We start from the raw sequence: 27,045 nt of genomic DNA, 5'->3' as shown, positions 1-27,045 counted from the left end.
AGTGTCCGCCGATATCGAGTACAACTTCAAGAATTTAAAAATTTTTACTATTTAAAAAATTGCGATTAACATGAATTATTTTGTAATATATGTGCTCAAGTTTTCATTATTATTGAGTAAGTTTCGCAATTAATTTTATCAAATTTCAGTGATGCTGAAAATTGCTTAAAAATTAAAATTTTTGTTTTGTTTTATATACATGTATATATTTTTATACAGATACGAAGGTGACAAATCAATTCACTTTGGGTCATTTCGTAAGAATCCATTTCTTTTTAAATTACCCTGGAAATATATTTATAATATATTACTGCGTTTTGTGTGATTAAAGTTAAACGTTTTGAATTATTATGCTGTGTACAGGAAAGAAATCATTTGGAAACCTACGAGGAGATTTCTAGTGAGCAAAATGATACCGATATCTTCGCCAATCTAACGTTCCGCTTTACTTGCGAGAACATGCCATCCGGTTTTTACGCCGATGTAGATTACAATTGCAGGATATTTCATGTTTGCGAAAATTCCGGCCGTGGTTTCCCAGTGATTTGCGCTAACGACACAGTGTTTGATCAGAAACAGCGGATATGCACGGACGAGGAAAATATCGATTGTCAGCACGCTTATGAATGGCATGTATATTTTATGACATTTAAATGAATTGAAAATCATGAGTGTTTTTGCGATATATGTAACTCATACAACACCGAAATTTTCAAAAAATACCTCAGAAATTTCAACTGAAAAATGAAAGATTTTTTATAAAAGTTGTAAAATATATCTGAAATATTTCTGAGACAGCTTTGGAATAGCAAAATGTTCGCGATTCTTGTATTTAGAACCTTATGGAAAAATTGCTAAAAGTTTATTGAAAATATAATAAATACAAATATGATATCTGAAATATTATATGTTCAACAAAAAAGTGCATAAGACAATAATATTTTATTTGAATAACATTTATCACAACTTTTCTCTTAAAAAAGAACTCAAAATAAACTTTTCTAAATTAAAAAAAAAACGTAAAGCATTAAAACAAATGCTGTTTGCTATTTAACATGTGTATTACTGCACTATCTAATCCATTAGTACTGTTATTGTCCATAGTATAGTTATACAAAACACGTATAACTGTATCAATCTATTGCTCTGGTATTATAAGTCATACCCAAGTAGAACAGCAACAAGTCACAACAACGATGTAAAATGATATAAAAATGAATCGTGATTGGTCGATAACTTTTATTAATCATTTTGACGTCATAATGATTTTTTGTTCTGCTTTTGAATATGTTATTAAATTTACTATATATAATAGATTTTAGAAATATTTCATATAACATGTGGTAAAATTTTTCTGGAATTATTGCACGTAAAATTATAAAAGATTGAAACCTTTCTAAAAACTTTCTATAATAATCTCGGTGCCGTATGAGAATTAATAATTATTTGTTGCAGGTACTACTTGAATGAGCTAACTTATTCTGCAGAAATTGAATCGAGAACGATTACAGAAGAAATCACAGAGGAAGACAAATCGAAAGTGGTTCAAGAGGAGGATGTAGTGCCTTCCGTTTTGCCGCTCATGATTGACTAAAACTCTTTTTATCTTACAATTTATTATATATTGCTGTACGCATTTCACATTTATATTACGTTACAAGAGTAAAAAATCGACACATCAAATTATTATGCATCAAACGGGTTTGATTGGAATTAGTTTATTTTATTTTTCTCTTTTCTGATTAACACGAAGTTGCGTTTATGAACAATTAATTGCTTTCCATGTCAGGTTTTTGAAAAAGATTGCTTTATTTTTCTCTCTGATGCTCTATTTTATCAATGGAAATCTATAAATTGCAAAGTTTAATCGCAGTGAGGAATGTCAGAAAATAATATTTCTAAGATTCTAAGATAATATTATTTTGCTTTCGTAGTAGTTCAACGTTCTAACGATTGCGTGTAGTATCATCATCTCGACTCCGGTCTCTTTTGTGCTCTTGTTGCGTCCCAGTACACCTTTTGCTGCATGCAACGCATAAAACTGGCGAAATAAATAAAAGAAGGAAGATATGCTCGAAAAGAGAGAGAGAAGACCTTCAACGTGGTTGTCCAGAATAATCTCAGGTCTATTCCTGTTGACTTCTCAAGGTTCTTGAAAGTTGTAGCGCCAGTATTTTCGATATCAATGCAGAAGATGAAAACACATGCAATTTTATTATATTTATTATTTATCTCTTTTATTGAATTCCGTAAGTCAAGTTTAATATATGTTTCTAAAAGCTTTAATAATTTAAATATTCTCAAAAATTATATTAATTATAATATGAACTTTTCAGCAAAACTTCTGCAATAACTATATTGATATTAAAACGTTTATTGTATTATAAAATAAAATTACTCAGTAAAATTAATTAATAATAGTTTGGAGGGACAACAGTAATTATACAAGATAGGTACAATTCATTTATTTTTAATACGATATAATTAAAGAGTATATCAGTCTTAAGATCTATGCTATTAATTCAATATTCTGTCAATATGACTGTATGATATATAATTTGTAATGCCATACTTGTATTATATAGAATAATTTTTCTAAAAAATATGAAGAAATGTCACCCACCACCGTAAAATCCCATGACAATGAAATAAATATCTCTTGCGAAATGGCGCGTGTTTTATGATTAAATTGCGAGGGATCGTTTCCATAAACCATCTACGAAAATACCGTTTCTTCAGATTCTAAATATTATCTATTCTAACTTTTGAAAATATACTCTTGTCGAATTCCGTGTTGTGTACTAAAATATAAGTAAAATGTTTCATGAGAGATAACGTGGACGCATTCAGAGAAACTATTATCTAACTTTTCGATTAGTATCTTTTCAGGAATGGATAAAACTTTTTTTATAGCACCTGTTATTAGCATAAGCATACATTTCCGTACACGGAAAGAAGGTTTTGCTAAAATATTTAAAAATTTAACTGAATACAAATCTGAAAATAATTTTATTGTACTATTAAAATAATTATGAAGGCTGTTTAAACATGATTAGATGATTAAAAGATGATTGAGTTTAAGGTGATTAGAAATGCAAAAAGTTTTGATACTTTAATAATCAGTTTGAGTGTCCTACATAATTATTTTATAGTCTAACAAAATTATTCAGATTTGTATCCAGCTAAATGTTTAGATATTTTAGCAAAATTATTATTTTTATTTTAATTATCTCAAAACTACATTTCATGAACGCGACCACGGTGATATTAATACAAAAAATTAAAGCTAACCCAATATATAATCTGATTTGCTTCAGACTTTGAGCTAAGTCTGTAACAGAGACGTATATAAAGCTCTTAACGAGAAACGTTTTAATACAGTATACATCGAAAGTGATTAGTAGACTTGATCAGGCGAATCAAAGTTCTATTTCTCATAATGATAATATGACCTGTGATGATGCGGCCAAGTAATCCCCGGACCCGTTTTATAATTGTCGTACACATATTTAACCTCCGGATTTTCCGACCCGAATATACTTTGTCGCAACATGCCGAACATGGCTGACATAAGGGCCATGTTGCTAATCATACCAGCCATGGTAGCTGCCGCTCTCGCGTGAGCCAAGGCCATTTGAACGACGAAAGTTATAATGAAACCGATTCCAGGCATCAAATGGCTCATCTTCGTCTTCATCGCTCTTCCGAAATGCATTATTGCGTTTGTCATTTTCCTGGACATGATGTCTTCTCGCAAAAGCGGCAACTGAATCCTCAGTTCCGAACGTACACTCTTGTCGGAGGATGATTCAGTGTCCTTGATCCTATTTTCGTTTTCTGGATCTTCGAGCTTCTTCGTAGGAGGAATTTCCGACTTCTTCGCTAACTTCTCTGAGTACTCATCCAGCAGAGATCTGAATTCGTTCTTTGCGCGGTGTTCTCTTTTGCGTTCCTCATCACTTTCCATATATTCTTTCTCAAGCTCATAAGTCATTTCTCCTTTCAAAGGTATTACTTTTAATTCCTCCGCATTATGGTTCTTTATTTGCTTCTCGGGATTATCTTTCTTCAAATGTTCTTCGGTAAAAGCCTTGAATCTGTCCGCAAACTTTTCGTTCAAACGGGTCCCGAAGAGTACGCTGAAAGCGTTGTAAGCGTTCTCAACGTTGAGGAACTGAGTAACATCACCATCAGCAAAATCTGTCGCGTTGGCCTTGATTTTATCTAGAAACATAGTGATTATCTGATCATCGTTAATGGATCGCTTAATATCTGCGTACTCGTCGCTCTCTTGCAAAAGCTGAAAGTTCGCTTCTTGCAAATCTAAGCTTCTCTCTTTCTTCTCTTTTTCTTTCTTGAGCTTCTCGTGGTCTGGCCGCTGATCTAATACCTCTTCCATAATGTCGCTGATGATCGTCAAAATACTCGGCAAGTTCTTATTGTCTTTGATCTTCGTGGCTCTACCCTTGCGGAAACCACCGAAGCTAATGCCGACTTCACCATTTCCGTAGCCCTTGAGCTTCAGGAAACCTAGATCTACCTGAAACTTCTCTTCCATCGCTGTCTTGTACCAGTCCAGGAGCATATTTTCTATAGATTCTTTTCTCGTTAACATTTCTTTCTCAAAATCGCTCGTAGACATGCCGAAGAAATGCTGAACTTCGGTCTCCGTCGATCTTCCAATGATACCAAGAAGAGGCAACGAGGGTAAAGACGGCAAACCGAGCAATGATGGCACGGTGCTAGTGATTAATGGCCAGACGAAAATAGCCATGCATCTGATAAAGCTGAGGCTAAGTACGCATTGGACTACCTGCGACATGAAACCACGATTTGCAGTATGCTGGTTGAAATCTTCCACCTGTTTCAAGATCTCATATTGATCGGCGGTTAGAGAATTTTTTATTGTAGAATTTAACGTATCTACGAAATACTGCTTTGAATTCTCCTCGGGGGTTTTTTCTAAAATTTTCTCGGATTTTGAAATATTAACTAGAAGCTGAAGAAAGTCGGATTCCGTGATGTTAGGGAACATACTGTCCATCGTCGTCTCCGAAGGCCATTTATTTTCTCCCTCGGTCTCATAGTAAGTATTTGATAATTGATCAGTACTTCTTCGTCTTCTTTCGTGTTTCTTCGGTGATGTGCCTGAGGGAACAGATTCCGACAATGGACTTCGTTGTAGCTTATGTTCAGGCAACTGAACTTTCTCCTTGGAAATATCTATGAGAATGTCTGACGGTTGTCCAAGATATCCGAAGACTACTCCTTGCTCGCCTGGAAAATAAAAGAAAATTGAGAATTAGTAAACTGAACATCTAGAAAAAGAAAAATTAGTCTGCGTTTAACGGATATGACTGATTCACCTACTGACGCAGTGTTCGAAGCCCTCGATTCTCCATTTATTAGGTTCACCTGCTCCACTGTGTGCGCGACCTTTGATTGAACCGTCTCTTGATGAGGCTTCGGCTTCGGCTCCTGTGACTTTGGCTCTTGCGGCGCGTCCGACAAGATTTCAAATTGCGGATAATTTAGACCGCTAAAGCTAGACAATCCTGGAAACTGAGGTATGCCAGATTGAATTCCGCTCGGTAGCATAGGAATTTGAGAGATAGAAATCTGTGGCAAGTTGGGACTCTCGACGAAAAAATTTCCCGATCCTGGAATACCAGGAATCTGTCCAGGAAGTTGACCTATTCCAGAGATCTGACCTGCGCCAGGAAGTTGACCAATGCCAGGACTCTGACCTCCGCCAGGAAGTTGACCAATACCAGAGATCTGACTTCCGCTAGGAAGTTGGCCTATGCCAGGAATTTGATTTGCACCAGGAAGTTGACCTATACCAGGGATTTGACTTGCACCAGAAAGTTGACCTAAACCAGGAATCTGACCTGCACCAGGAAGTTGACCTAAGCCAGGGATCTGACCTGTACCAAAAAGTTGACCTAAGCCAGGGATCTGACCAAAACCAGGAATCTGGCTAATGTCTGGAATCTGGCTGATGCCTGGAATCTGACTGATACCAGGAATTTGACCTGCTCCGGGAAGCTGACTGAACAATTCTTCGAAGTTTGGTAAAGTCGGCGAAAATTGCTTCAAGGTCGGCCAAGTGACATGTTGGGTACAGGTTAGAAAATTATTACTTTTCGCGCATTCCAGGATGTTATTTATATATTCGCTGCGTATCGAATCCGGTATTGCTCTTTCGGCTAATCTGACAATGTTCATTTCTCGAGCAGTCAGAAGAGAGCCTATTACCGGATTATTGACATCCAAGTAAGAATTGTCCAAACGCGGTGACGAGTTCAGCAGATCCTTCAATACACTCTCTATTTTATCTTCTATTGTTTCTATGGTAGTCTTCGGTGCATTTTCACTCTTCTCACCAGATGTCTGGTTATCGGAATAAACGTTATGCAGCAAAACTGATGATAAATCGATTTTTGTCCTTGGTAGGATCTGAAATCTTCCAAAATTAGGAAAATTTGGCAGTCTCGGGAAAAATTGTGCAACAGTTGGCCAAGTTATATCTCTCGTACACTCGAGGAATGTATTCTGTTGAACACAAGTAAGCATCTTGTCAACGAAGACTGGTCTTATTGATTCCGGCAACAGAGTTTCTGCGGCTTGAACAATATTACTTTGCCGTTCCGTGAAAACAGTCGAAATTTGTGGTGATTTGGAAGTAACCATCGAAGTAAGGGCATCTGGAGTAGAATGCTGTACAGCCTTGAGAATTCTTAAAATGACACCTTCTGGATGTTCAGAAAAAATCGGATAAAATCTAGTGTCTGTGATGGTAACGGTAGCGTCTCCATGTTGGCCAACTTTAACGTCAGTCTCCGAAAATGGCGATGGGTCAGTCAGAGGTAATTTAGACTCATTCTGCGGTAATGTAGACTTAGTGTTTGACGCTTGAGGATGTCCTCCGAAATTTGGGAAACTGGGCAGCCTGGGGAAATGTTCCAGCAAACTCGGCCACAGCACGCTTCTCGAGCATCCTAGAAAGTTGCCCTTTTGAACGCACTCTATCATCCGATTGACGAAAGCAGGACGAGCGGCATCGGGTAGCAAACCCTCTGTTATCTTAAGAATATTCAATTGCTGATCGCTAAGCAGATCGCCAAACTGTTGCGTGCTGGTGATTTTGACACTCTGATCCTCTCGTACATTTGGCGAAGACAGTTGAACCGCCTTGAGAATGTTGAGTATCACCGACTCGGGATGTTCTGTGAATATCGGCACAAATCGAGTACCAGTAACACTAATCACAGGTCCGTTATTCTGCGGAAATTTCGTCCTGGAGATAATCTTTACATTGGAATTCGTTTGTGATTTGTTCCACTCCTGCTGATTTTTAGTAGTCTGGTTCAAAGCGTTCTTATCTTTTAACTTCTGATCTTCTTGTTTTGCTGGTTCTTGAGTAGGCGCTAAGTCAGGAAATTCAGGAAAATTAGCAACATAAAGACTGACCGTAGGCCAAATGACATATCTGGTGCAGTTGAGAAAGTCGTTGTTCGCTTGGAGGCAAGACATAACTTGAGCGACAAGAGGAGCCCGAGCCTGAGGCGGTACCAGGCTCTCCGCTAATCGCAGTATATTAAGTTGTTTCTCGGTTATGGTTGTCAAAACAATCACATTTTCGCTGATAGCCAAAGGCAAACTTTTCGGTATTGCTTTCAAAGAATCATGTACCTTTGTTAAAACGTCCGTAACCTTGTCCTCTAACTCGTTGGATGCTTTGGAAGAAACTTCACTTTGGCGAGATAATAATATAGCAAGACGACCGGACGATTCTTCTGCAGTAGAATTGCCGGATTCCGATGGTATTTCGGTGGTCGGTGCAGTCGGTGTAGTCGGTTGACTCCCTCCCAAAAACGGGGGTAGGTTAGGGAAAAACGAGGAAAAATCGGGAAACTGAAAATTCGGGAAATTAAAGACCGCGGACTGCCATTCCGGCATCCATTCGGAAATATCCGGTAGAGTAGGATGAAATTGCTTGACCGTCGGCCAGGTAGAATATTTAATGCAACTCACGTAATTATATTCCTGAATACACTTAACCGTTTTTTCAACAAATTCTGGACGATACGAGATAGGAAGTAGCTGCTCAGCCATGTGGATTGACAGTAATTGTTCCGGAGGGAGTACAGCGACGTAAGAATCCGTGTCATGAACTAGAGGCGGTGCCTTTGCGTGCTCCTTCAGGGTATTCTCAAGGATGTTCACGATCACCGCTTCCGGCTTGGGCTTTCGCATTCTCGTAGCGTCGGCTTCAACGACTTCGGGAAGCTCACCCGAGGTCCCCACAAAATTGGGAAAGGGAACGATGGGATACTGCGGGTATAATATCGACGGATACCAACTCTGATAATCCGGGAAAGCCGGCAGCGTCGGATAATACTGTTTCACCATCGGCCAGGCGAAGTACTTGACGCAGCTGAAGTATTCGAACCTGCGCACGCACGAGAACATTCTGTCGGAATATTCGCGACGTATCTCACCAGGTAGAAGTCTCTCAGCCATCTGCAAGATCTGGAGTTGACCGTTTGTGAGCAGTGCCCTCAGAGTTTCGTTTGTTGGATCGATGAAGGTCGGCGCCAAATCGTAGGTGACTTTTGATTCCAAAGCACCCTTCAGAATATTGAAGACAACGAACTCGGGCGTCAGCAGCCTCGGATGAATGTTGCTCTCCGACCTCGCAGACTTGGCCCTATTACCCTGAAAAAGGTCGATCAAATTTATCTCGATCGGCACATTATTCAGAGACTGCTTGATTGATTCCGGAAGATTGTCGAGCACGACGGGCCAGACGAAGATGCGTATGCAATTGAAGACGCTAAGACCGCGAATACATTCCCCCATGTTCTCCACAAATGACTGCCGCTGCCTCGTATGTACCAATTGTTCGGCGCACTTTATTATTTCCAATTGGTTCTCGGTCAATTCAGTCGCATCCAAGTTCTTCCAGTACGTTTCGTTCGTAGATAACTTCCGCGTTAGAACGATATTCTTCAAAGTATCCAGCAACTGAATTTCTGTGAATTTCGGAATGTCAGGGAGCACCTCGACTGCCTGTTCCCTCAAATATTGGAGGAACGTTCTGTTCTTAATTTGCTCCTGAAGAAACGCGGCTTGACTCTTCCACTTTTGAAAGCGATTAAAATCGGCTTCCGTTGTTGGAGATGATTCATCAAGATTCTCACTTTGAGTCAGTGTCGCTTTCTCGTCGCTGCTACGCTTACGTATCTCTTCATCTTTTTCAACAGCAACCGCGTCAACCTCAATCGATTTCTCTGAAAGAAGACTTTCTTCATTAAATTTTCCCGACGGTTTCGCGTTATTACGGACAGTTTCAAGGGCGTCATTTCGTATAGATATCAATTTTTTTATTTGACCGTCTACAATCGACTCTTGCTCGCGACCAGGCAAACTACCTTCTTCAGCATTCAGATAGACAGTCGAACTCTTGTATTTAGACTTACCTGGAACACTGGCTCTATTCTCTCTGTTCAAGTCCAGATCTTTGTCACCGACTTTGATTTCTTCGTTATTCAAAGCCTCTTCGATGATGTGTTCTTCTTGATTCCTTTCAATTTCTTCCGCTTGAGCGAGCTGCAAGCTCCTAAGCTCGTTAGGTACGTCCTCCTTCACATGTTCAATAGTCTTTGTTCGTTCTTCATTCAAATTATGTTCCGCCCCGTCAAAGTTTTCGTTCTGCCCCGTTTCCTCATTATTTAAATCTATTTTCTCTGTCTGTTTTAAGTGGACAACGTCCTTCAGATTCTCTCCAATATTCGAGGAAGTGTCTGCGTACGTCTCTTCTTCCGGCTCCGCCCCATCCTCGTCGCCGTTCACATTCACGTTTTTTACATCCGCGTGCAAGTGCTCGACATTAATTTCGATGGTATCTTCCTGCGAATCTGGGCTATCCACCGTGATACTTTCTGGTACCTTTCGTTGGTCCGGTTCCTCAGATTCGTCGGAGTCGATCTGAGCGTCAAATCGTCGAATACCTTCGTCTTTCTCGCCATCCTGCAACATAGGCTTACCGGAAAGGTTCACGTCGTTCCGTCGTCTCTTCTTTGCCACACTACCTTCATCACCAATCGCTTCCGCCTGAATCTTTTCAGGATCCTCGACGAGTATCTCTTCCGCTGGGTTCGTCCTTTCCTCATAACGACTAACATCTTCGTCACCATCATGTTCCGGCAAGCTTTGCGTTTGAGCTATCTCGTCTACGACATCAGAATTGGAGTCACTCACCTCTATCGAAATCTTGCCGTGCACTTGGTCCGCGATGACGCTGCCTTCATCGTGAGGCACACTCCGCGCTCGTGCGTGAAGGACGCAAAGCAGAAGGAAGAAGCAGAGAGTCGAACGAGGTACGAGCCGGTGGATGCTCGATGTTGACCGTGGGCGTCGAGAGTTGAGTGCTCTCATGGTCGCGGTCGAGAGGCGAATGTCTCGGCCACTTCTGAGCCGGCCTATGGTCAGCAGCGTGCCACACGCATGGTGATACACATACCATCGCTTAAAGCACGCCGACTGCAGCCAGCTCATGGACGAAGAAGCGAACCTGTAGATGAATAACAGCCTGGCATTTCCATTTTTGCGGTGCCCCTCTACGCGCCTACTTCGGGGTTGCGGGGTAACGAGCTTAGCTAACGAGTTCGCCGTGGCCGACCGGTTGCGTTTCCTGCGCGGAAATGGCAATGGCATCAGGTGCATCGGTCACTTGATTTATCCCGACACGCAATTTCCTTACCGCAATTAATCGTACAAATAAGCCGTACCGTTCGAGCGTTATCATGTTTACGACTTACTTGTCACGAAGCTGAGGGAGTTTATTTACCCCGATCGTTTGACAATTATGGTTTACAAGCACTCTCAGTACAAAAAGCAATACATTAGGAAAAAAGAATGAGGAACGCCATAAACTTAGCTAAGTGCACGGCTTATATATTTCTGCAGCGCGAAAGTCGATTTATATACACGCCATCGGACGTACCGAGAAATAGAGTATAAAATATAAAGCCAGGACATAATTAAATACTTTTGGCGTCTCCTATGAATCTCTCACACTTCATTTTCATAAAAATTTATACAACAGAAAATTTATATAATAGATGTCGATTGTAAGCTGTTTACCATTACGAGAAAATTATTGTTGATAATAGCTCATATTCAACTGGGGAAAGAAATGTCTTATCGTCTGTCTCGTCTAAATATATATTTTGATTACTATCGATAAGAGATCACAGACGTTTTCTTAAAAAGGAAAAAGTTCACGGCTGATACGATGATTACTATGCAAAAAAAAATTAATTAGCGATGAATGACCAATGAACATAGTTCTTAAGAGAAAATTGACAGTAGCAAAGGAAATAGTAATCCGTAGATCTAAACGCGTTGCATTAATAAAGATCAGGTTTCGCATTCGTATTTAATGCAGTCTTGCTCGCGCAGTCTCTGCTCGCGCCTGTGTAAAGGGTCGAATTTTTAGTCCTTGAAGGAATCGAGACTCGCAGGAATGGCCAGGAGAAAGGGGGGAAGCATTCTCTGGGGTGGGGAACGGAGAGTAATGCATTTTTACAGTGAATTTTATTTTCCAAGATGGTCGGCACGATGCTCCCTACTTCTTCCTTCTCTTCGCTCCTTCCGTACTGGATTCACTGCGCAAAGACGATGCAATAAACCTGTATTGCCTTTCTTTACCGTCTGCCTTGCTTACGGTGCGTCCACAACGTTTAATGCTATTTTACTGCTTCGGCGTCGTTTCGTGCGATTCTACTCTCGTTAGCAATTTTATCGTCAGATATTTCCATACATTATTAATGTTTTTTTCCTACAGATGCAAGAAAGAGATATGAAGAACAAATTTCTTGATAACAATCTTACACGGTTTTTTCTTTTATTTTATACATTATTCCAAGATGGTATTGAAAAGAACGTAACTAGCTGTAGATGAAGCAATATCTGTCGGCTTCAGAACAAGCGTATCGAGGTAAACTACGTCGATCATCGACCATGACTTTCCTATGAGCTACTTACCGACGCCAGACCGTTAATGAATTTTATGAAGCATAATGTTACTTGTAATGTCTCGTTATGAGGTCAGTCAGCAGCTGTTAAGTTAGTTGGAAGCGCTGTGCATCATTCGTTAAGAACACCTATTTGCGGCAACATTGTGCATGTAAGTGTCAGCTGATGCTGTGCGTTTAGGTGATTGACGCGGCAGTATCTAAGAAGAATAAGGTGTATTGGAGAAAACTAGTTTAAAAAAATGTGTCTACATACTGTACGCAAATGAATTCCGTACAGTAAAATATTTCTTGAATAAGAATTATACAAGTGCGTGAGCGCGTGTACGTATCGCGGAGAATTTCATCGGAAAATTGTGGAGCAATGCGTTCCAACTACTCTTTGGTTCAGCCACTCCTCTTCAAGGTGATGGCCACGCGTGAACGGTCGTTGCACGATGACCGTGGCAGTGATGTGATGTGACGTAAAAAGTGAAAGACGGCAGGTATGGATTATTTCTAAAACTTTTATTTTAAAAGGTGTAACATATTTTAAATTTTAAAAAATGTGCTAAGAAATGAAATTTAATTAATTAAATATTTTAAAAAATTTTGCATAAATTTTTATTATCATTAGTCATCAGAAAGATTTCCAAGTTTTCCAAGCACTTGTGAATTACGACGGATCTTGTCGCTGTAATTTTATCATGATAGATGTGATATATCAAAAGAATGCTTTCTAATATTAGAATTCGGGTCGTTTTCCGGATCCTACGAGATGTTTGTAAAATCGGTACCAACGAGGAATTCGAAAGAGGTGCGCAGAAAGGCGGCGCGCAGCGAGCCGGCAATTCTCTTTCGAGTTCGAACCGCTCGGTTGGTTGGAGGGAAATCATACGGTTGCTTGTGCGGGTCCGAATAACACGTATTTCGTGTAGTCTCACATAGGAGGTCCAAGAGAAGACAGAGTGAAAAAGGTTGGTCGAAAGAAAAAGGATCGTCAGTGTCGATGAGTCCGGGTGGTGGTAAACCGGTCTGAGAATGAAGCCGATTGGCCGGATCCTGGCGTATGTGCTATTGGCAGCTGCATTTACGAAAAAAGTGCATGCAACGAGTGCCGCGAACGTCAAATTTTCAAGGGACAGTAACAAAATCGCGCGATGTAATACTACAAAACTGGAGTTGATTTCGAAACCAGCGCCGCTGAATCCAGACGTCGATGGTCTTCGAAGTATCCTGGTTAACGCATTCGGAAGCAAACCAGTTCAAGGTAGGCAACAATTCGATTTTTACGTCTATTATAATAATAAAAAGTTTTTATATATAACTTAGAAAAATTAAAGTAGAAAAAGTTATTTTTCGATAGTATGTTTTAAATATTAATTTTTTTTTACTGAAGCGATTATATTAATTATTAAAAAGAAAATCTATACAATTATTAAAAAATTACAATATGTATCAATAAGGATTGTGTATAATGTTAATTATATTGATATTGATACTTATTATGATTAATATTGATATTTATTATTATTGATACTGATACTTATTATTATTATTATTATTGATATCGATATTTATTTATTAGAAATTGAACTTACGGAGTTTCGCACTTTTGGAGGACCTGGAAAAAGACTTCAATTCATGCTGATGCCGATGATGTACAAAATGGGAGTAATGATGACTATGTTAATGGTGATAACAGCGATCTCAGCGAAAGGACTTCTTATTGGTAAGCATCATTACTTTTGTACAGACAGTGAAAAGTGTCACCCGCACAAATGTATAACGGTCTTGTAGTTGTCTTGCGGCGTAACCTGCATACATGATTAGGTGACATTACTGACCCATTTACTGGCATGTAAGATCAGTATTCAAATAAGCTTTGTATTTTCATGTAAAATATTTTACTTGTCCAAGTATTTTTTATTATTCATATAATATTTTACTTAAACAAATTTTTCATTGTTTATTTTATCAATAATTTATTTATCTTTATTATTCAACATAACGAATGAAATAAAAATATTCATTGATATTTGTAATCAAAAAACTTTTTATTACAACTTTTCAAAAATCGGTTTTTTTTAATTTATCTATTTGTTAAATTTGTTGTTTTAAAATGTATTAAGTTTTTTCATTCTTTTTAAAATTTTTTCCCGTAAAATTTAAGACTTGTTTGAACACGAAACCGAAGTCTCATTGTGCGTTTTATTTGCAGGCCTCATGGTGCTGGTACTTAAACTTAGCACCTTTCTGGCGAAATTTCATTCCGGATGGCACACACCGCAGCCTTGGCCCTCACCGCAACCAGTTCACGTGCATGTTCATAGTACTTTGCCACACATGCACCCACAAATATACCAAAACTGGGAGGCGAGTGGTCCCGCGGAGGACCAATATTACCCATATTATAAAGGATAAAAATCATATAAATTGCATGTTATTTCGATCAAGAGATTTTTATTGAAAAGCTGTTAACGAAAAGAAGGTCATGATGAAACGTGATAGTCGTAGTCAACAGAAGCCACATTATTTATAGAATTTTAGAGATAATCTTCGTTTCCTCGTATCCATTAATTTATTCTGATGATGTTAAGTCCTCATTATGGCTGTAGATATTAATATTTACAATGTCTGTATTTCCTGCATCAGATGCTATTTATTGGTAGCGCTTATTCGTGCAAAAAATAAGATTTAAAATACCAATAACGAATAGATTGTAACGTATTAGAGGTAAATTATGCTGTGACATACTAACCGATTTCTCCGCATATTTTGTTGCAAATTAAATTTGTACAAGATACCAAAGGAATTTCCCAAACTTATAATAATAATTATAATTATATTATAATTATATTATTTACATTACATATAATTATAATTATAATTATAATTATAAGTAAGAATTATAAGATCGCAGAGTATAAACAATCACAAAGTTCCTTTACTGAAGGAAATACAAGTAGCGTTTTTATAACGCAATAAATATGTAATTATTTATTGATAAATTATTATAACATTTGTTACACATGTGAGATGTGCCACGCTACGCACCTTTAAAATACGTAAGAGATGATAATGTCTTATGCACATGGCAAGACGAATTGAAAAGAAAAAATGTAATATCTATATCTGCACCAAATAAGAATCGTATAGAATCTATTATAGAAAATATTAATTTTGTTTACATAATAAGAAGTATGTGTAATGTATAGAACTACATTTCTTCGTACAAAAAGAATTTATATTTAAGTATTAACTACACATATACCTCATGTTATTAATAAGGATGTATTTTACATAACAACGTAATACTTCTCATAATTTTTATTGTATATTTATAATTTATATATATATATATATATATATATATATATATGTATATATATACACATATATAATTACTTTCAAACATGTATACATTTGTTAATACTTCACACGTACATTTTCTATTCATTCATGTTTTATTTACTTTGTCTAAGTCAATAAAATAATTTACACTTCGGCAAAAATCGAATTTAAATATTATCGGAAATACGATTATTATGGAATTTCTTTTACCGATTTCTAAAATTAATATTCATTGACGCAGTCAGTGTAGCGAATCACTGAGCAAGCGCAGTCGCATTACTATATGTATAAAGTCTGTTCCGGAGTAAATAGCATTCTCCGGTAAACGAGACCCAGTTTTCCAAGCTTAACCTGGCGTGGGGTATCTGATAAAAGTAAAATATCTCTGTGCCTCGCGTAACTCAGTGCAGTCTACATGGCAAGCTAATAGGAGCACGACGCGTTGCACAGTGCGTGAAAGAAAATCGCACAATTAAAAGTCTTTAAATAAATTTAGCACTTTTGTGATATGTTCAATTGAAATATTTAATTAGCTGTGATCAAATCGCGAGGAATATCGCTGGTAACACATCGGATTGAATTAGTAATAGTGGATAGATGGATTATTGTGAAAGTTACATGAGTGTGGATCTAGCATCATATGATCACGTGTTTTTTCACGAGACAAAATAATATATTTACGTGTGAAGTAAGTTTAAAGTAATTTAGGAATGAGAGCTATAAATCTTGATTCATCAAATTTATTAATTGTACGTAGAGATATTTATGAAGAATGTATGGATTCTTTATTTTGTGAGTTTACTTTAACACTGTGAATAAATATGATGAATATAATCGTCAGAGATATATCTTTTATTCTGAAAGAAAATAAATGATTCTCAATACGTATATTTCAGTCAGCAATAAAAAAAAAAACTGTAAAATCGAGGACATGAATGGGTCGAAGTTCTTTGTTTGCAATATTATCGTCTGGCTAGTAACGTCGTCAAAACTATTATCAATTCGAGCTGAGGAGAGGTCGAACAATTCCCAAATCAGCTTTAGTAAAAGCCAAAGTTTAAAAATCTTTCCGGGAATCAAGTTTTTCTTGGACGAGATCAATATTCATGTGAGAGTTCAAGATTTACTGCAAGGTATTGACAGTATATTATTTACCCTCGCACTTTACCTTTGAAGAGGAAGATTAAGATTTCTCTTCTTCTCAGAGACGGAAGTACAGGCAAGAAAGAAAAAGGAGAAGCAGAATCCTTTACAGAGACTAGGATTTATGATGATGATGACGCCATTTATTATGCAGGTTTATCGTGTGTTTATTGTTCTCGTTAGCATTTCCCACTTGAAGGAATGATAAAACCTGTCATTTTTTTTTGTAGATACTCTCTTTACCGGGCGCCATAGCGACAATCAAAATATCACTGTTAAGGAGTATCATGGTGGCGCAACTAGCTATCGCAATAATGATCTACAATTTGATAAAGAGCTCCCAGAACTCGGATGTAGTGGTGGTCCATCAACCGCATTATCACAAACACTATAGCCACGGCTATCCCGACAACGTCGAGGACGAATGGTTCGGTAGATGAAATACGCGAACGAGTGTGACAATTAGAACAATATATTCTCGTGATGCAGATCTAGCCAGCTGCGGCTACGGTTTTCCGACAAGCGACACATTCGAAAGTATTATACGAAGAACACCTGTGATATAGAGATCGCAACGTGCGTAATGCAAAATTAATTTATTAAGTTTTAAAATTATTTACGTGTTTTTACATAAATTAAATCACTTTTCAAATGTTACATATATATATATTTTTTTTTTTTGTTTTATTTATGAGAAATGCTATTCTTAGTATCCGAGAAAATATATTATTGGTCTCTCGGCTGCGTACTGTTCGCGTTTTGCTTCCTATTAAGCGGAGTGCCGATATCAAGATGTCGGCTGACCCACTTCGGGCCTTCACATAACGGCAGTTTGGTCCAGATTCTCACATTCGCGTGCAGACATATTCATTCAGGTTTTCTCTCTCGTTAAATTCGACATCGAAATCGAAATTAGATTTACAACGTGTTTCTCATTGATCACGAAGAAAAAATCCCGTAACGGAACCGCGCATGGAGTTCCCGTGCGCGAACAAGAAGGACATACAGACTAATTGTAGAGCAAATATTCGGAGGTTTCGTCAATGACGAAGTAAATCTTCGAGACGTCGATATTCGTGATGCGTATACGTGCTAGAAACCCACCTTCCGCGAGTACTATTGGTATGCCGCGAGCATCGCCGCGCGCTGTTCCTAAATCGATAGTTCGCAACACAATTCAGATCGGCATGCCGTTTTCTGCACTACAAAATGCATGATGCACCGCGCGTACCCGACAAATAAGAATTAAACGTTCGCTCATCGCGGCCTGCTTGAATCTCGTAAACATGCGATTACGTGGAGGAATTTAGATCTCTTTCGCCGATTCGCGAAGCAATTCGATATTCCGCATAACAAAGTTTCTAATTCCAACCTGTTCCAGATTGGACCGGAAAAGTCGAACGTTTGACGAATACGTTAAGCTGAAGAAATATTTTATTATTGGACACGAAGTTCCAGTCTTACGACTGGAAAAGTATTAATATCTGTCTAATGTGCATTTTTAGATTGTTACGAAAACTACGAAAAACAAAGAGAATTTTCTCTCGCTACTTCGACATTAATGGCGAGAGTTGACACTCCCTACACGTCTCTGATTGTGTCGCGCAGTTCTAACTACTCGACGTCAGGGCTGCGTTTCCAAGATTGTAGCTCACCATGACCAGACGGTTATAACGGTGCCACTTTCGATGATCGTGCGATTTCTAATCTTGTCAAGTCCAGTGCGTCGCGTATTTAAATGAGATTTTCGAGACGCAGTTTCCGAATTGAGAGGAATCGTCTGCGAAAGGCCTTGGCATTCCTATTTTTACCGTTCTGTTCCATTTACATAGAAGCACCCAAAAATGAGCAAGACATTTTCCCATTAAGATAATCTTTGTACGTCCTATCGCGAGGTCTTTCACGATATTCCCAACAATTTATTTTAATCAAGTGAAGCTAATCAACGGTAATCAGCTGTAACAAGATTTTCCTAGAATATGTCGTACGCTTATTCACACAATGGTGTTAAAAATTGCAGGATTCTGCTGACATTATTCACAGTGTTCGATTAGCTGACCTATGCGCATTAATTTATTATAATCCTGCGTCGTCCAGCACACCTAAGAGCGTTCGTTTCTTAACAAGAAACCACCATCGATCCGACAGCGTTAAGAGTAAGAAAATAAAACGAAAGGTCATCTAATATATACAGGCTTATCATGATCAATGTAAATGTCGCCTCTTCTCGAGCTTGTCCGTTAGAAAAAAAAGCACTATCCTGTCTCTTAAAATCATCTGTCAACAATAATTCAAATTAATCCTGCGCAGCAAATTTGAATTAATTTCGATACAATTGTTAATAAAATTTAAATAATAAATTAACCTGTGTTAATTTTATTATTTAAATTTTATACATTCTGTTAAAGGAGATCTCAACACTTTTGTTAATAAATATTAATGTTAATCAATATATTGTAATGTTAGGTTTAATTTTTAAGACAAAAAGCAAAATGGAATATCTGAGAAAATTGAAAATTTAAATAAAAATAATAAAAAAAAGCTTACTGTGTTTCACCGAATGATTTACACTAAGAATCTAAATAAATATTTGCCACTTTTTCCACTTATTTGTGTCGTTTGTAACTCTCTCAAGAACGTCGTTGATAAGATTCAATATTATGTCATAGATAGCAAATCTTACAGCGCGGAATGCAATCTATCAACACGGCACGTTCGATCCACGAGGATCTATGACCATTAATGATTCCCGCGCAATTATCTACCAGCCAAGTATGCAAAATGTGTGAAAGCGTCTATGCACTAAGAAAAACGTCAAAGGCCTCCCGATTTTTCCTTCTTGTCCCCTTTCACGTTTTCCTCTTCTCTCTCGTCGACGGATCGTTTCACAGATAATTTGCGGAGAAGACGAGAACATTTTTCTCGCTTATTACATCACCGCTACAAGCACGGAGGATTCGCTCGTGCCATCATTCAGTCGCGCGTACTCGAAGCCGCAGGGATCACCGCGGGATGTCGTCCTTCGTGGTGAGGACCCAAGGCCGGCGAAGGAAAATATTCGTTATCACGATAGATAAAGCAGCCACGATTTTCAGTTGCAGAGGAGATGGTGCGATCTTTTGTGCCTGCTGTGCTACCTGATCGCGGCCGCCGCCGACGATATCAGGCCCTACCAGTTCTCCTTCAACATCGTCGATTTTCAACACAGATTTGAGAAGAAAGGTATATAGCGATCGAAGAAAAAAGTGTCGAGCGAGAGTCTCGTTATTGTAAATTAATTAGTCGAATAATTCTCGTCAAATAATGCGATTTAAACGTTTGACGTTCTTGTCCATTTCCTTCGTCGAGACGCCGATGGGATCATTACCGGGGAATACGGCTTTATCACGGCCGATGGTGTTTATCACGAGACTGGCTACAAGACCGACAAGAATGGGGATTTTATTATCACGAGACAGAGGAGCCGGAAAATAACGAGTTGTGAGTTGCTTATTATTAAAACGTTAACCCTAAATTTTACGTGTCTCGGTTTCTCGATACGTCTCTGAATGTTTCGTCTTGACTTAACAAGTGAAGGACGCGCAAGAGATATTCAAGGATAGGCCGGAAGCGGCGAAGAAATTAATCGAAGCCGTGATGAGGGCCTGCGGCGGCTGTAAAATACCAATAAAGCAAGAGGACGATCGGCCGAAACCAAAGCCAGCCACGGAAATACCGCCGCAGAGAAAGGAGCCGATATTGAAGCGGATGAAGATATTATCAGGTAGTGCGACAGAGGAATTCACAGTGACTAAAGTAACTGGAGAACTAGAAATTTTTCCGCTCTTCTTAACTTTGCAGCTAACTTGCCTGCCAAGAATATCTCAGAGGAGAAAAACAAGATTATCAAGAAGGAAGATGTCACTAAAAGCATGGTACGGAATGCGAAGAAGTTGCTGTCCGAAGAAGATAAAGTGAACGATGATTTGTACTATCAGTTTAACTATACGATAACGTCGCACGGCCATCACGAGGACGGTTATCGCAACGGAAGGAAGGATGGTAGCTATCGATCTCAAAACGAAAACGGTACCGACACGCAGGTGAGGTATCTGTCCAACGAATTCGGGCACCAGCCCAACATCACGTTGATTCCGCAGACGAACGCGGCTAACAAAGAGTCCGCTCTCAAAGGATACTCGTTTCGTTGGTACTGGTTGTAAACTTGCGATTTTCCGTAATGCCGATTTTACTCTAATCAAGAATTATTACAGAATATATGCTAACACTTATTTAAGTAACGTATGCCAAGTCTAGAGATTTGCAATTTTCGATTTTTTAAAGTTTATCATCGTTAAAAACGAAATAATTTACTACGCTTTAAACAAAAAAAAATAAACAATTTGGTGGGAGAAAAATAATTTGCTATAAAATACAAATATATATTTTAATATTCTCCTTTAAAATAATTTCTTTTTGAAAATGTAACGTCGTTCATTGTTTTTCAATTATCTCCTGGACGTGGCCTTTTTTATATGCACTTATAAAAATATAATTTAGATTAAGTTACATTTGAGATAAATGACAAAAATATTATAATAAATTTTTTTTTTAATTTATGCGATTTCTCTCGATTTATGCAAAATGAAACCTTTGCCGAGTATTAAAAAATGGGTTGTGATCCTTTTCTAAATTTCTAACAGGTTTGAAAACGGTGCGAAAGCAAAAATGTAGGTGGACCAATAAAATTAGTCGGATTAATTTGCAAAGATATATCATTAAATTTACATATTTTTAAAATTTTTTACAAAGAAACTAACTAATGCTCCATACTCCCAGTTACACAAATGTAATAATAAATGTATTGTTTATGCTCGTTGTTGGGTCAAGTATTCGGTACTTACATCGACCAGATGTTTCAGAAATTATTATTAGAATGACTCGAAATTCATCTTTGAAGATAGAAAATACGTGATAAAACTGTCACATAAATAGTAATGAGATAACGGTAACGATAGTTAAAGCTCACGATATTAGCATTTCTGTTCTACAAAGCATGGTTACACTCACAATCAGTTTGCGGTTATCCTTTTGTTCGAGTTACGCATGTAGACATTGCATGGGGGATACTTCTCTTCGAAAAAGAAAAAAAAAAGAGAAAAATCGAAACTTAAAAATAAACGTACTAAATTATTGCTGCGCGAGCAGACCCTCATGCCGTATTTCGTTTCATTATGACAGGTTCCACACGATCTAACGTGTACGCGACTTATCGTATAATGATATTCGCGCGTCACAACGCCTGTTACATCGTGTGTAATTGATGATTAAACGGCGACGCGAGCAAAATGCGGAAAGGGCGAATATAATCATTATACGTATGGTGAAAGGCAAGGCAAAAATTCCCAGGTGATTGATGCCATAGTTCACGAAACCGACGGCTACGCGTTTCGGTATTGTGTTAATTAACGGGCACAAAAAAACCCATTGAGACGTGTTGTGACAGTCGAGTTGTGCTCACACGTGCTCGGCGCGCGAATACGAGGCTCTGAACTCCTGAAATGCAGATTACCAGTCTTATGGTAATTGAACGTACGTTTAAGTAATATTTCAATCTTGCTCAGTGAAAGGCCTCTAGGCAAGGTAGACTTAAACAAACAGCGTATCACCGTACGCGAGATAATTAAATGTGATAAATCAAAACGTGATGAGAATACGCGGAACGTTCTCTGTAAATTCTCTAAAGTGGAATTTCATTTTAAATAACGAAAATTCAACCACTTCTTGAAAGAGTGGCTGAGTTCTTATCCCAAAATTTTTTTCAGTGAGATCTCGCTTTAAAGAATGTAGAGAGATAATAAACGTCGGAGAGATAATGAATATTAGAAATATTTGAAACGTATTGAACGCATACTTTAGGTGTTTCTCTAAAAATAACGATTTTACTACGATTTAATATTCTTCATCTTCTTCATTCTTGAAACAATGAAAGCCGGAATTGGGTTAATGTATAGTCGATCAAACGGAATTTTTATCGTCGGTCCATGTACTGTTAAACACGTGTGCCAAGTCGCTCGTGACTACTTTAAAATCGCTACACTCTACATAATCCGATATTTTATTCATTTTTTGATCGTTTAAAGAAAAAAAACGTTTAAAATTACCATGTATATTTTTTCTATTTAACGAATCTACCGTACACGTGTACATTTTTTTATCCTTCTCACTTGTACTACTTTTAGGTTAAAAAAAAAAAATGAAAGCGGGATGATGAATATTAAAAGATACGAGTTAGATAGAATACGAAAATAAGAGAGAAATGCAACTTTTGCGACATATGATAACGAGAATGAAAGTTGCCACGATTTCGTTGCCGTTCCATGAATCATTTGCTATGTATTAGTGCCACTTTGTGTAGAGGTGTGATTTCCCACTCTACGAGCTCATTCCCGTTTAATAATTCGCGAACCCGTAGTCCCGCTGGAGCGACGTCGCGCGTTTCGTTGTGGCGCCCACGAAGGCCCACCACGGTGGAGGGGTATTACCCGCGAAGCTCACCTGAAACCAAACCCACTATTGGCGGAAGTTGAGTTGGAAGGGACACCGGTCTCATATATGTTCGACCACGCACGCTTCACAACCACTTCGAGTCTGTGACACGCGGTCCAAGGCCACGGTTGACGGTCAAGTTCAGAGGGAAAAAGAACGGCGTACGACAGGGTGATAGGCGCGGTAACCAGCTATCGGGAAAGCCGTCGCGCGATTTTCAATTGGTGTTAACGGTGCGCTTCGAACCAAACGGTGAGGATCGACAAATTTGGTGAAGAAGACGGGTAACCATGAGAATAGCCACGCCAGTTTTCCTGGTCCTCGGACTCGTTCTGCACGTCCATTGCGCGGTAACGGAGAACAAGCCAAATGAGGATGGCACAAGTATCCTGGAGTGTATATTCACGGACAACGCTGGGAATTGCCTCAGGAAACGACTGGCCCGTGACCTGGACCGGATCGAGTTGGAAGTTACCGGGAAGAAGAGTGAGATTCCGATGAGCGTGGTGGTTGAACAGGCTGGCAATATCGTTGCTGAAGTCGTTGATGACCTGCAGAACGGCGCAGAAGAAATCGTCGAGGGAGACGGTTCTCGGAATGACAATATAGGTGAAAATTAGAAATCGAATATCATTATACTAAAGAGATAACTTTCAATGTCTTCTAATTCTTCATGACACATATTTATTTTTTTATTGTCGCTTCCTTTCCATTCGATCAATTATTTCGAATTTTCTTACTCTTCCTGCCACAATGTCTGTGTAATGACATTCAATTCTTCACTTATTGTTCTAAAAATAATACAGACTCTTCGCTAACTTTCGTACAAACAAGGCATCACTGAAATAGTGTGTCAGCAGCGTAATTAAGCTGTCGCAGATCGAGATCGACGATTTGCAATACAGATTTCTAATCGCGATGAGACGGCACGTGGAACGAGTGTAAGGTCGTCCACGCACATCGTATCTTCCTTCGCGCTTCTCAAGAGAGGCACTGTTGAACAAAGTCGGTTAACTCTTTCCGAACTCGTAACCGGCTCCTTCATTGGAGATGAAACGACAGGAAGTCAGTTCATCTGAGTGCACTGAAAATTACCATGCCGATTTTCTTCGCCGTAACGCACCTTATTTTCTTAGTTGTCCCGAAACCGTGTCATTATAATCAATACTCAAATAAAATAAGAAAACGCACGTGAAAAAAAAATTTGATGTAAATTTTATCAGCGATAATAAACTTTTTCATTTACGGATTTTAACATCATAATGTAATGTCAGGGTTGGATAAGTTAATACTATTTTAAACCCAAGTTAAAGTAAATGACTTGAAAAATTACTTCAGTTACATGAACAAAAAACTGACTCAATTTAAAAAAAAATTAAATTATCTTAAATTAAAAATTAATTTTGAAAAATCTTAAATTAGAAGTATCGTAATTTTTTAAAATTAGATTACTCCAAATAACAAAATATTTACAATATAAATCTTCAAATAATAATTTAATATTTTATTTGTAAATTAAGTTTATATAAAATAACAGAAAGTTTTTTTATATTAAAATGTACTTTTTTCTCTTTAACACAATTCTTTTTTTTACTTAGGTAAATTTTTAACTTTGGGAAAAAAATTGAAGTTTATGTGTTTTAAAAATAACTAGTTACAGTTAAAAATTAATTCATTTAAAATTACTCAAGTTATGTTAAAAATTATTAATTTTTTAATTTTATTATTTAACTTCTTAAGTTATTACTCCGACGCTGTATGCCACATTACACGATAACGTTACATAAATAGCATACAAAAAATGACAGCTATGAATTATAGTATCGGAAACAGAGGCGATAAAAAAGAAAGTACTATCAACAGTAATTATGAATGGGATCTATGAATGAACGACGTTCAACTGTACGTATTTTAAATCAATGCGAGAGCGAGAAAGTAAATCGCACCGGCAAGGCGAGCGAGTTTCACGGATTCGGGAAGCGTGCATTGCGATCATAAATGTGAACGGACTTTCCGCCGATCGGGTGTCAATGGAAACATAAACATTATAGTTAACGTCACGGAGAGACAAGGCAAACCGCAAGTTAACGCGCGATCGGGCCCACAAAGTTCCCGTATGGGTCACTAGCGAGCCGTTTAAATGTTTTGCACGCAATTGTGCTCGTGTGCGCGTGTCGCCGACGTTGTAAAGTAGCTTACGTTAATTTAATGCCACGGCTTAGGCAAATCGACGGTAACGGTACCGATCGCATCACTCGCCATTTTCTGGGCTATTTTTTCCAGCAAAAGTCAACAGACATCATAGGACGGCGAAAAAAAAAAGGAACATCGGTCTGCGAATGAAAATTTTAAATTTGCAGAACCGACGGAACGTCACTCGATTGTATTAGGATCGTTTCTCTAACGAGATCGATCAATCGTCGGACTTACTAAAAAACGAAAGAAAAAGAAAAAAACTTTAGGTTGATGAACGATAACGGTACCGGGAATATTATCTTCGTTATCTTTTGGAGCGTACAAAAACTGTGTGGTACTTCCGACGTAAATTGCCGACGACAAATTGAATAATTTGACGGGCATTACGCTAATTCGCGACGATTCATATCGATTTAACATTTCGCCGACGGGCAAGAGTAGAACTAGATATCAATGGCAACATCTCGCTTGATATATTCTGCGGATATCTTGACCGTTGCAGGACGCGGAAGAGACATTTTTCTCTACTGTGAGAAAATTCGGTCGCGAAAGCGATCCGCGTGACTCTTTTTTAAGAAAGTTGTACCGGTTGCGGACGATTACGTGGCGCGCAAGCCAGACGAAATACACTCCGGGTTAAGGTTTGTGGGTCAACTTGCATGGAGATCCTCGTGTTACGTTTGCCAGATTGCATGCCACGATTAAGATCAATCTACATCGTGAATATTTAAAGCAACTTTTCACCAAAGTCCCACGATCGCATCTCTATAAAAGGCTATTATGTCTGACGCTTTCCTTTTCCTATTCGTTTTCGGTTGCAATTATCCACCACGTTCTCGCGTTCTACAATTACTTCTTGTCCTAAACTTGCCATAAAAAATAATTTGTACAATGTAACGGAATACGTAACATTTTTTTTTTTTTTTAGAAGAGGCGCGCAAGAAGAAGTTCAGTAAGAAAAAGTTGAAGCATCTACAGAAACTTCTGGGACTGGCGATGCTGCTGAAAGCGAAACTCAGCCTATTGCTGCAGCTGATAAGCACGCACTTCCAATTCAAGTTCTTCATCATTGCCATTATCTCGTTGATACTGAACGCCGCCAGGTTCTGGATAGAGATCAAGAAGAATCACCCTTCCAAAGTTATCTACTACGAGCACGCGCAGCACCAGCATCACTACGATCACGACGATCACGGCTACTGGGGAAGATCGTCGAACGAGACGCCTCAGGAAATCGCGTACCGAGGTTACGTACCGACGAACTGACATCGAGATTGGATAAATCTAACCGAGGGGACGATCATTTTGCGAGAGAAGTCAAGAAAGAACTGAACAATGACGAAAATTCCGTCGCCAAATGATTACCGTCTCTATCGTCCTTTATTAATTTTACAGTTAACAGTTTTAGTCCGAAAGTCAGGAAATATTTGCGACATTTTATTGTATAGTATTTATTTATTATATATTTAGTTCGTTGCATCGTGTGCGCCGGCATATGTTACACGATCATCCTGAGTTTCACTTTAATTAATGACGGATGATTGCAAATTTCTACTCTGACCTCCAATTATCATATATAAAAATAGTTCTCCTTAATCGCCTTATAAGTCATACCAAAGTTACTTACGAGTACCTGTTCTATATCTCGCCACGAGAAAATTTCTTAGGACCAACTATTTTAATTAAAGGAACGTGCTATTACTCGTATCGTGACTCAGCAAACTTAGAATCTTATAGTCCTAAATTTAATGCTCTTGCTCTCTCTCTAAATATTTATTATAATACAAATATATGTAATAAT

At 38.3% G+C, this 27,045-nt stretch overlaps 6 protein-coding genes across 7 annotated transcripts; 5 read left to right on the top strand and 1 right to left on the bottom strand.

The window, feature by feature from the left end:
* Positions 1–132: 132 nt before the first annotated feature.
* On the top strand, positions 133–1,683 carry LOC105194245 (U-scoloptoxin(01)-Er1a). The gene is made up of 2 exons (XM_026136328.2): positions 133–629; positions 1,456–1,683. Exons 1-2 carry the CDS (start codon positions 460–462, stop codon positions 1,592–1,594), a joined length of 309 nt encoding a protein of 102 aa, XP_025992113.1. The 5' UTR covers positions 133–459; the 3' UTR covers positions 1,595–1,683.
* A 1,071-nt stretch (positions 1,684–2,754) lies between these two features.
* LOC105194244 lies at positions 2,755–10,578 on the bottom strand. 2 transcript variants are annotated; one of them, XM_039450229.1, is made up of 3 exons: positions 9,486–10,578; positions 5,367–9,296; positions 2,755–5,277 (listed from the first exon to the last, which is right to left on the bottom strand). In XM_039450229.1, exons 1-3 carry the CDS (start codon positions 10,561–10,563, stop codon positions 3,428–3,430), a joined length of 6,858 nt encoding a protein of 2,285 aa, XP_039306163.1. In that variant the 5' UTR covers positions 10,564–10,578; the 3' UTR covers positions 2,755–3,427. The 2 variants fall into 2 exon arrangements, with proteins under 2 accessions (XP_039306163.1, XP_039306162.1); XM_039450228.1 differs by having other exon boundaries at positions 5,367–10,578.
* A 54-nt stretch (positions 10,579–10,632) lies between these two features.
* Positions 10,633–15,130, top strand: LOC105194227. The gene is made up of 3 exons (XM_011159049.3): positions 10,633–13,293; positions 13,612–13,755; positions 14,245–15,130. The coding sequence occupies exons 1-3, from the start codon at positions 13,065–13,067 to the stop codon at positions 14,445–14,447; spliced, it is 576 nt and encodes a 191-aa protein (XP_011157351.1). The 5' UTR covers positions 10,633–13,064; the 3' UTR covers positions 14,448–15,130.
* Positions 15,131–15,427: 297 nt separating this feature from the next.
* Positions 15,428–18,854, top strand: LOC105194226. The gene is made up of 4 exons (XM_026136340.2): positions 15,428–16,065; positions 16,274–16,510; positions 16,583–16,674; positions 16,751–18,854. Exons 2-4 carry the CDS (start codon positions 16,309–16,311, stop codon positions 16,958–16,960), a joined length of 504 nt encoding a protein of 167 aa, XP_025992125.1. The 5' UTR covers positions 15,428–16,065; positions 16,274–16,308; the 3' UTR covers positions 16,961–18,854.
* Positions 18,855–19,415: 561 nt separating this feature from the next.
* On the top strand, positions 19,416–21,118 carry LOC105194224 (protein lethal(3)malignant blood neoplasm 1). Its single transcript, XM_026136356.2, has 5 exons — positions 19,416–19,547; positions 19,616–19,742; positions 19,869–20,000; positions 20,092–20,283; positions 20,361–21,118. The coding sequence occupies exons 1-5, from the start codon at positions 19,533–19,535 to the stop codon at positions 20,720–20,722; spliced, it is 828 nt and encodes a 275-aa protein (XP_025992141.2). The 5' UTR covers positions 19,416–19,532; the 3' UTR covers positions 20,723–21,118.
* Positions 21,119–22,740: 1,622 nt separating this feature from the next.
* Positions 22,741–27,025, top strand: LOC105194223. The gene is made up of 2 exons (XM_026136341.2): positions 22,741–23,657; positions 26,173–27,025. The coding sequence occupies exons 1-2, from the start codon at positions 23,339–23,341 to the stop codon at positions 26,508–26,510; spliced, it is 657 nt and encodes a 218-aa protein (XP_025992126.1). The 5' UTR covers positions 22,741–23,338; the 3' UTR covers positions 26,511–27,025.
* The last annotated feature ends 20 nt before the right edge of the window (positions 27,026–27,045 follow it).

Source organism: Solenopsis invicta, chromosome 6, assembly GCF_016802725.1.
Source record: "Solenopsis invicta isolate M01_SB chromosome 6, UNIL_Sinv_3.0, whole genome shotgun sequence".
NCBI classification, from domain to species: domain Eukaryota; kingdom Metazoa; phylum Arthropoda; class Insecta; order Hymenoptera; family Formicidae; genus Solenopsis; species Solenopsis invicta.
This window is presented reverse-complemented; position numbering and strand designations above follow the sequence as displayed.

What these genes read in the sequence shown, in the direction of transcription:
- LOC105194244 (XM_039450228.1), bottom strand. Translation starts at nt 10,563, where the DNA reads ATGAGCTGGCTGCAGTCGGCGTGCTTTAAGCGATGGTATGTGTATCAC. An exon ending in TTCGAACACTGCGTCAGTAG is followed by an intron (nt 5,278 to 5,366) that starts GTGAATCAGTCA and finishes TTTATTTTCCAG; the next exon opens with GCGAGCAAGGAGTAGTCTTC.
- LOC105194227 (XM_011159049.3), top strand. Translation starts at nt 13,065, where the DNA reads ATGAAGCCGATTGGCCGGATCCTGGCGTATGTGCTATTGGCAGCTGCA. An exon ending in CGGAAGCAAACCAGTTCAAG is followed by an intron (nt 13,294 to 13,611) that starts GTAGGCAACAAT and finishes TTTATTTATTAG; the next exon opens with AAATTGAACTTACGGAGTTT. An exon ending in AGCGAAAGGACTTCTTATTG is followed by an intron (nt 13,756 to 14,244) that starts GTAAGCATCATT and finishes TTTTATTTGCAG; the next exon opens with GCCTCATGGTGCTGGTACTT.
- LOC105194226 (XM_026136340.2), top strand. Translation starts at nt 16,309, where the DNA reads ATGAATGGGTCGAAGTTCTTTGTTTGCAATATTATCGTCTGGCTAGTA. An exon ending in AGTTCAAGATTTACTGCAAG is followed by an intron (nt 16,511 to 16,582) that starts GTATTGACAGTA and finishes TCTTCTTCTCAG; the next exon opens with AGACGGAAGTACAGGCAAGA. An exon ending in TGACGCCATTTATTATGCAG is followed by an intron (nt 16,675 to 16,750) that starts GTTTATCGTGTG and finishes TTTTTTTTGTAG; the next exon opens with ATACTCTCTTTACCGGGCGC.
- LOC105194245 (XM_026136328.2), top strand. Translation starts at nt 460, where the DNA reads ATGCCATCCGGTTTTTACGCCGATGTAGATTACAATTGCAGGATATTT. An exon ending in TGTCAGCACGCTTATGAATG is followed by an intron (nt 630 to 1,455) that starts GCATGTATATTT and finishes TATTTGTTGCAG; the next exon opens with GTACTACTTGAATGAGCTAA.
- LOC105194223 (XM_026136341.2), top strand. Translation starts at nt 23,339, where the DNA reads ATGAGAATAGCCACGCCAGTTTTCCTGGTCCTCGGACTCGTTCTGCAC. An exon ending in TTCTCGGAATGACAATATAG is followed by an intron (nt 23,658 to 26,172) that starts GTGAAAATTAGA and finishes TTTTTTTTTTAG; the next exon opens with AAGAGGCGCGCAAGAAGAAG.
- LOC105194224 (XM_026136356.2), top strand. An exon ending in ACACAGATTTGAGAAGAAAG is followed by an intron (nt 19,743 to 19,868) that starts GTATATAGCGAT and finishes TCCTTCGTCGAG; the next exon opens with ACGCCGATGGGATCATTACC. An exon ending in GCGGATGAAGATATTATCAG is followed by an intron (nt 20,284 to 20,360) that starts GTAGTGCGACAG and finishes TTAACTTTGCAG; the next exon opens with CTAACTTGCCTGCCAAGAAT.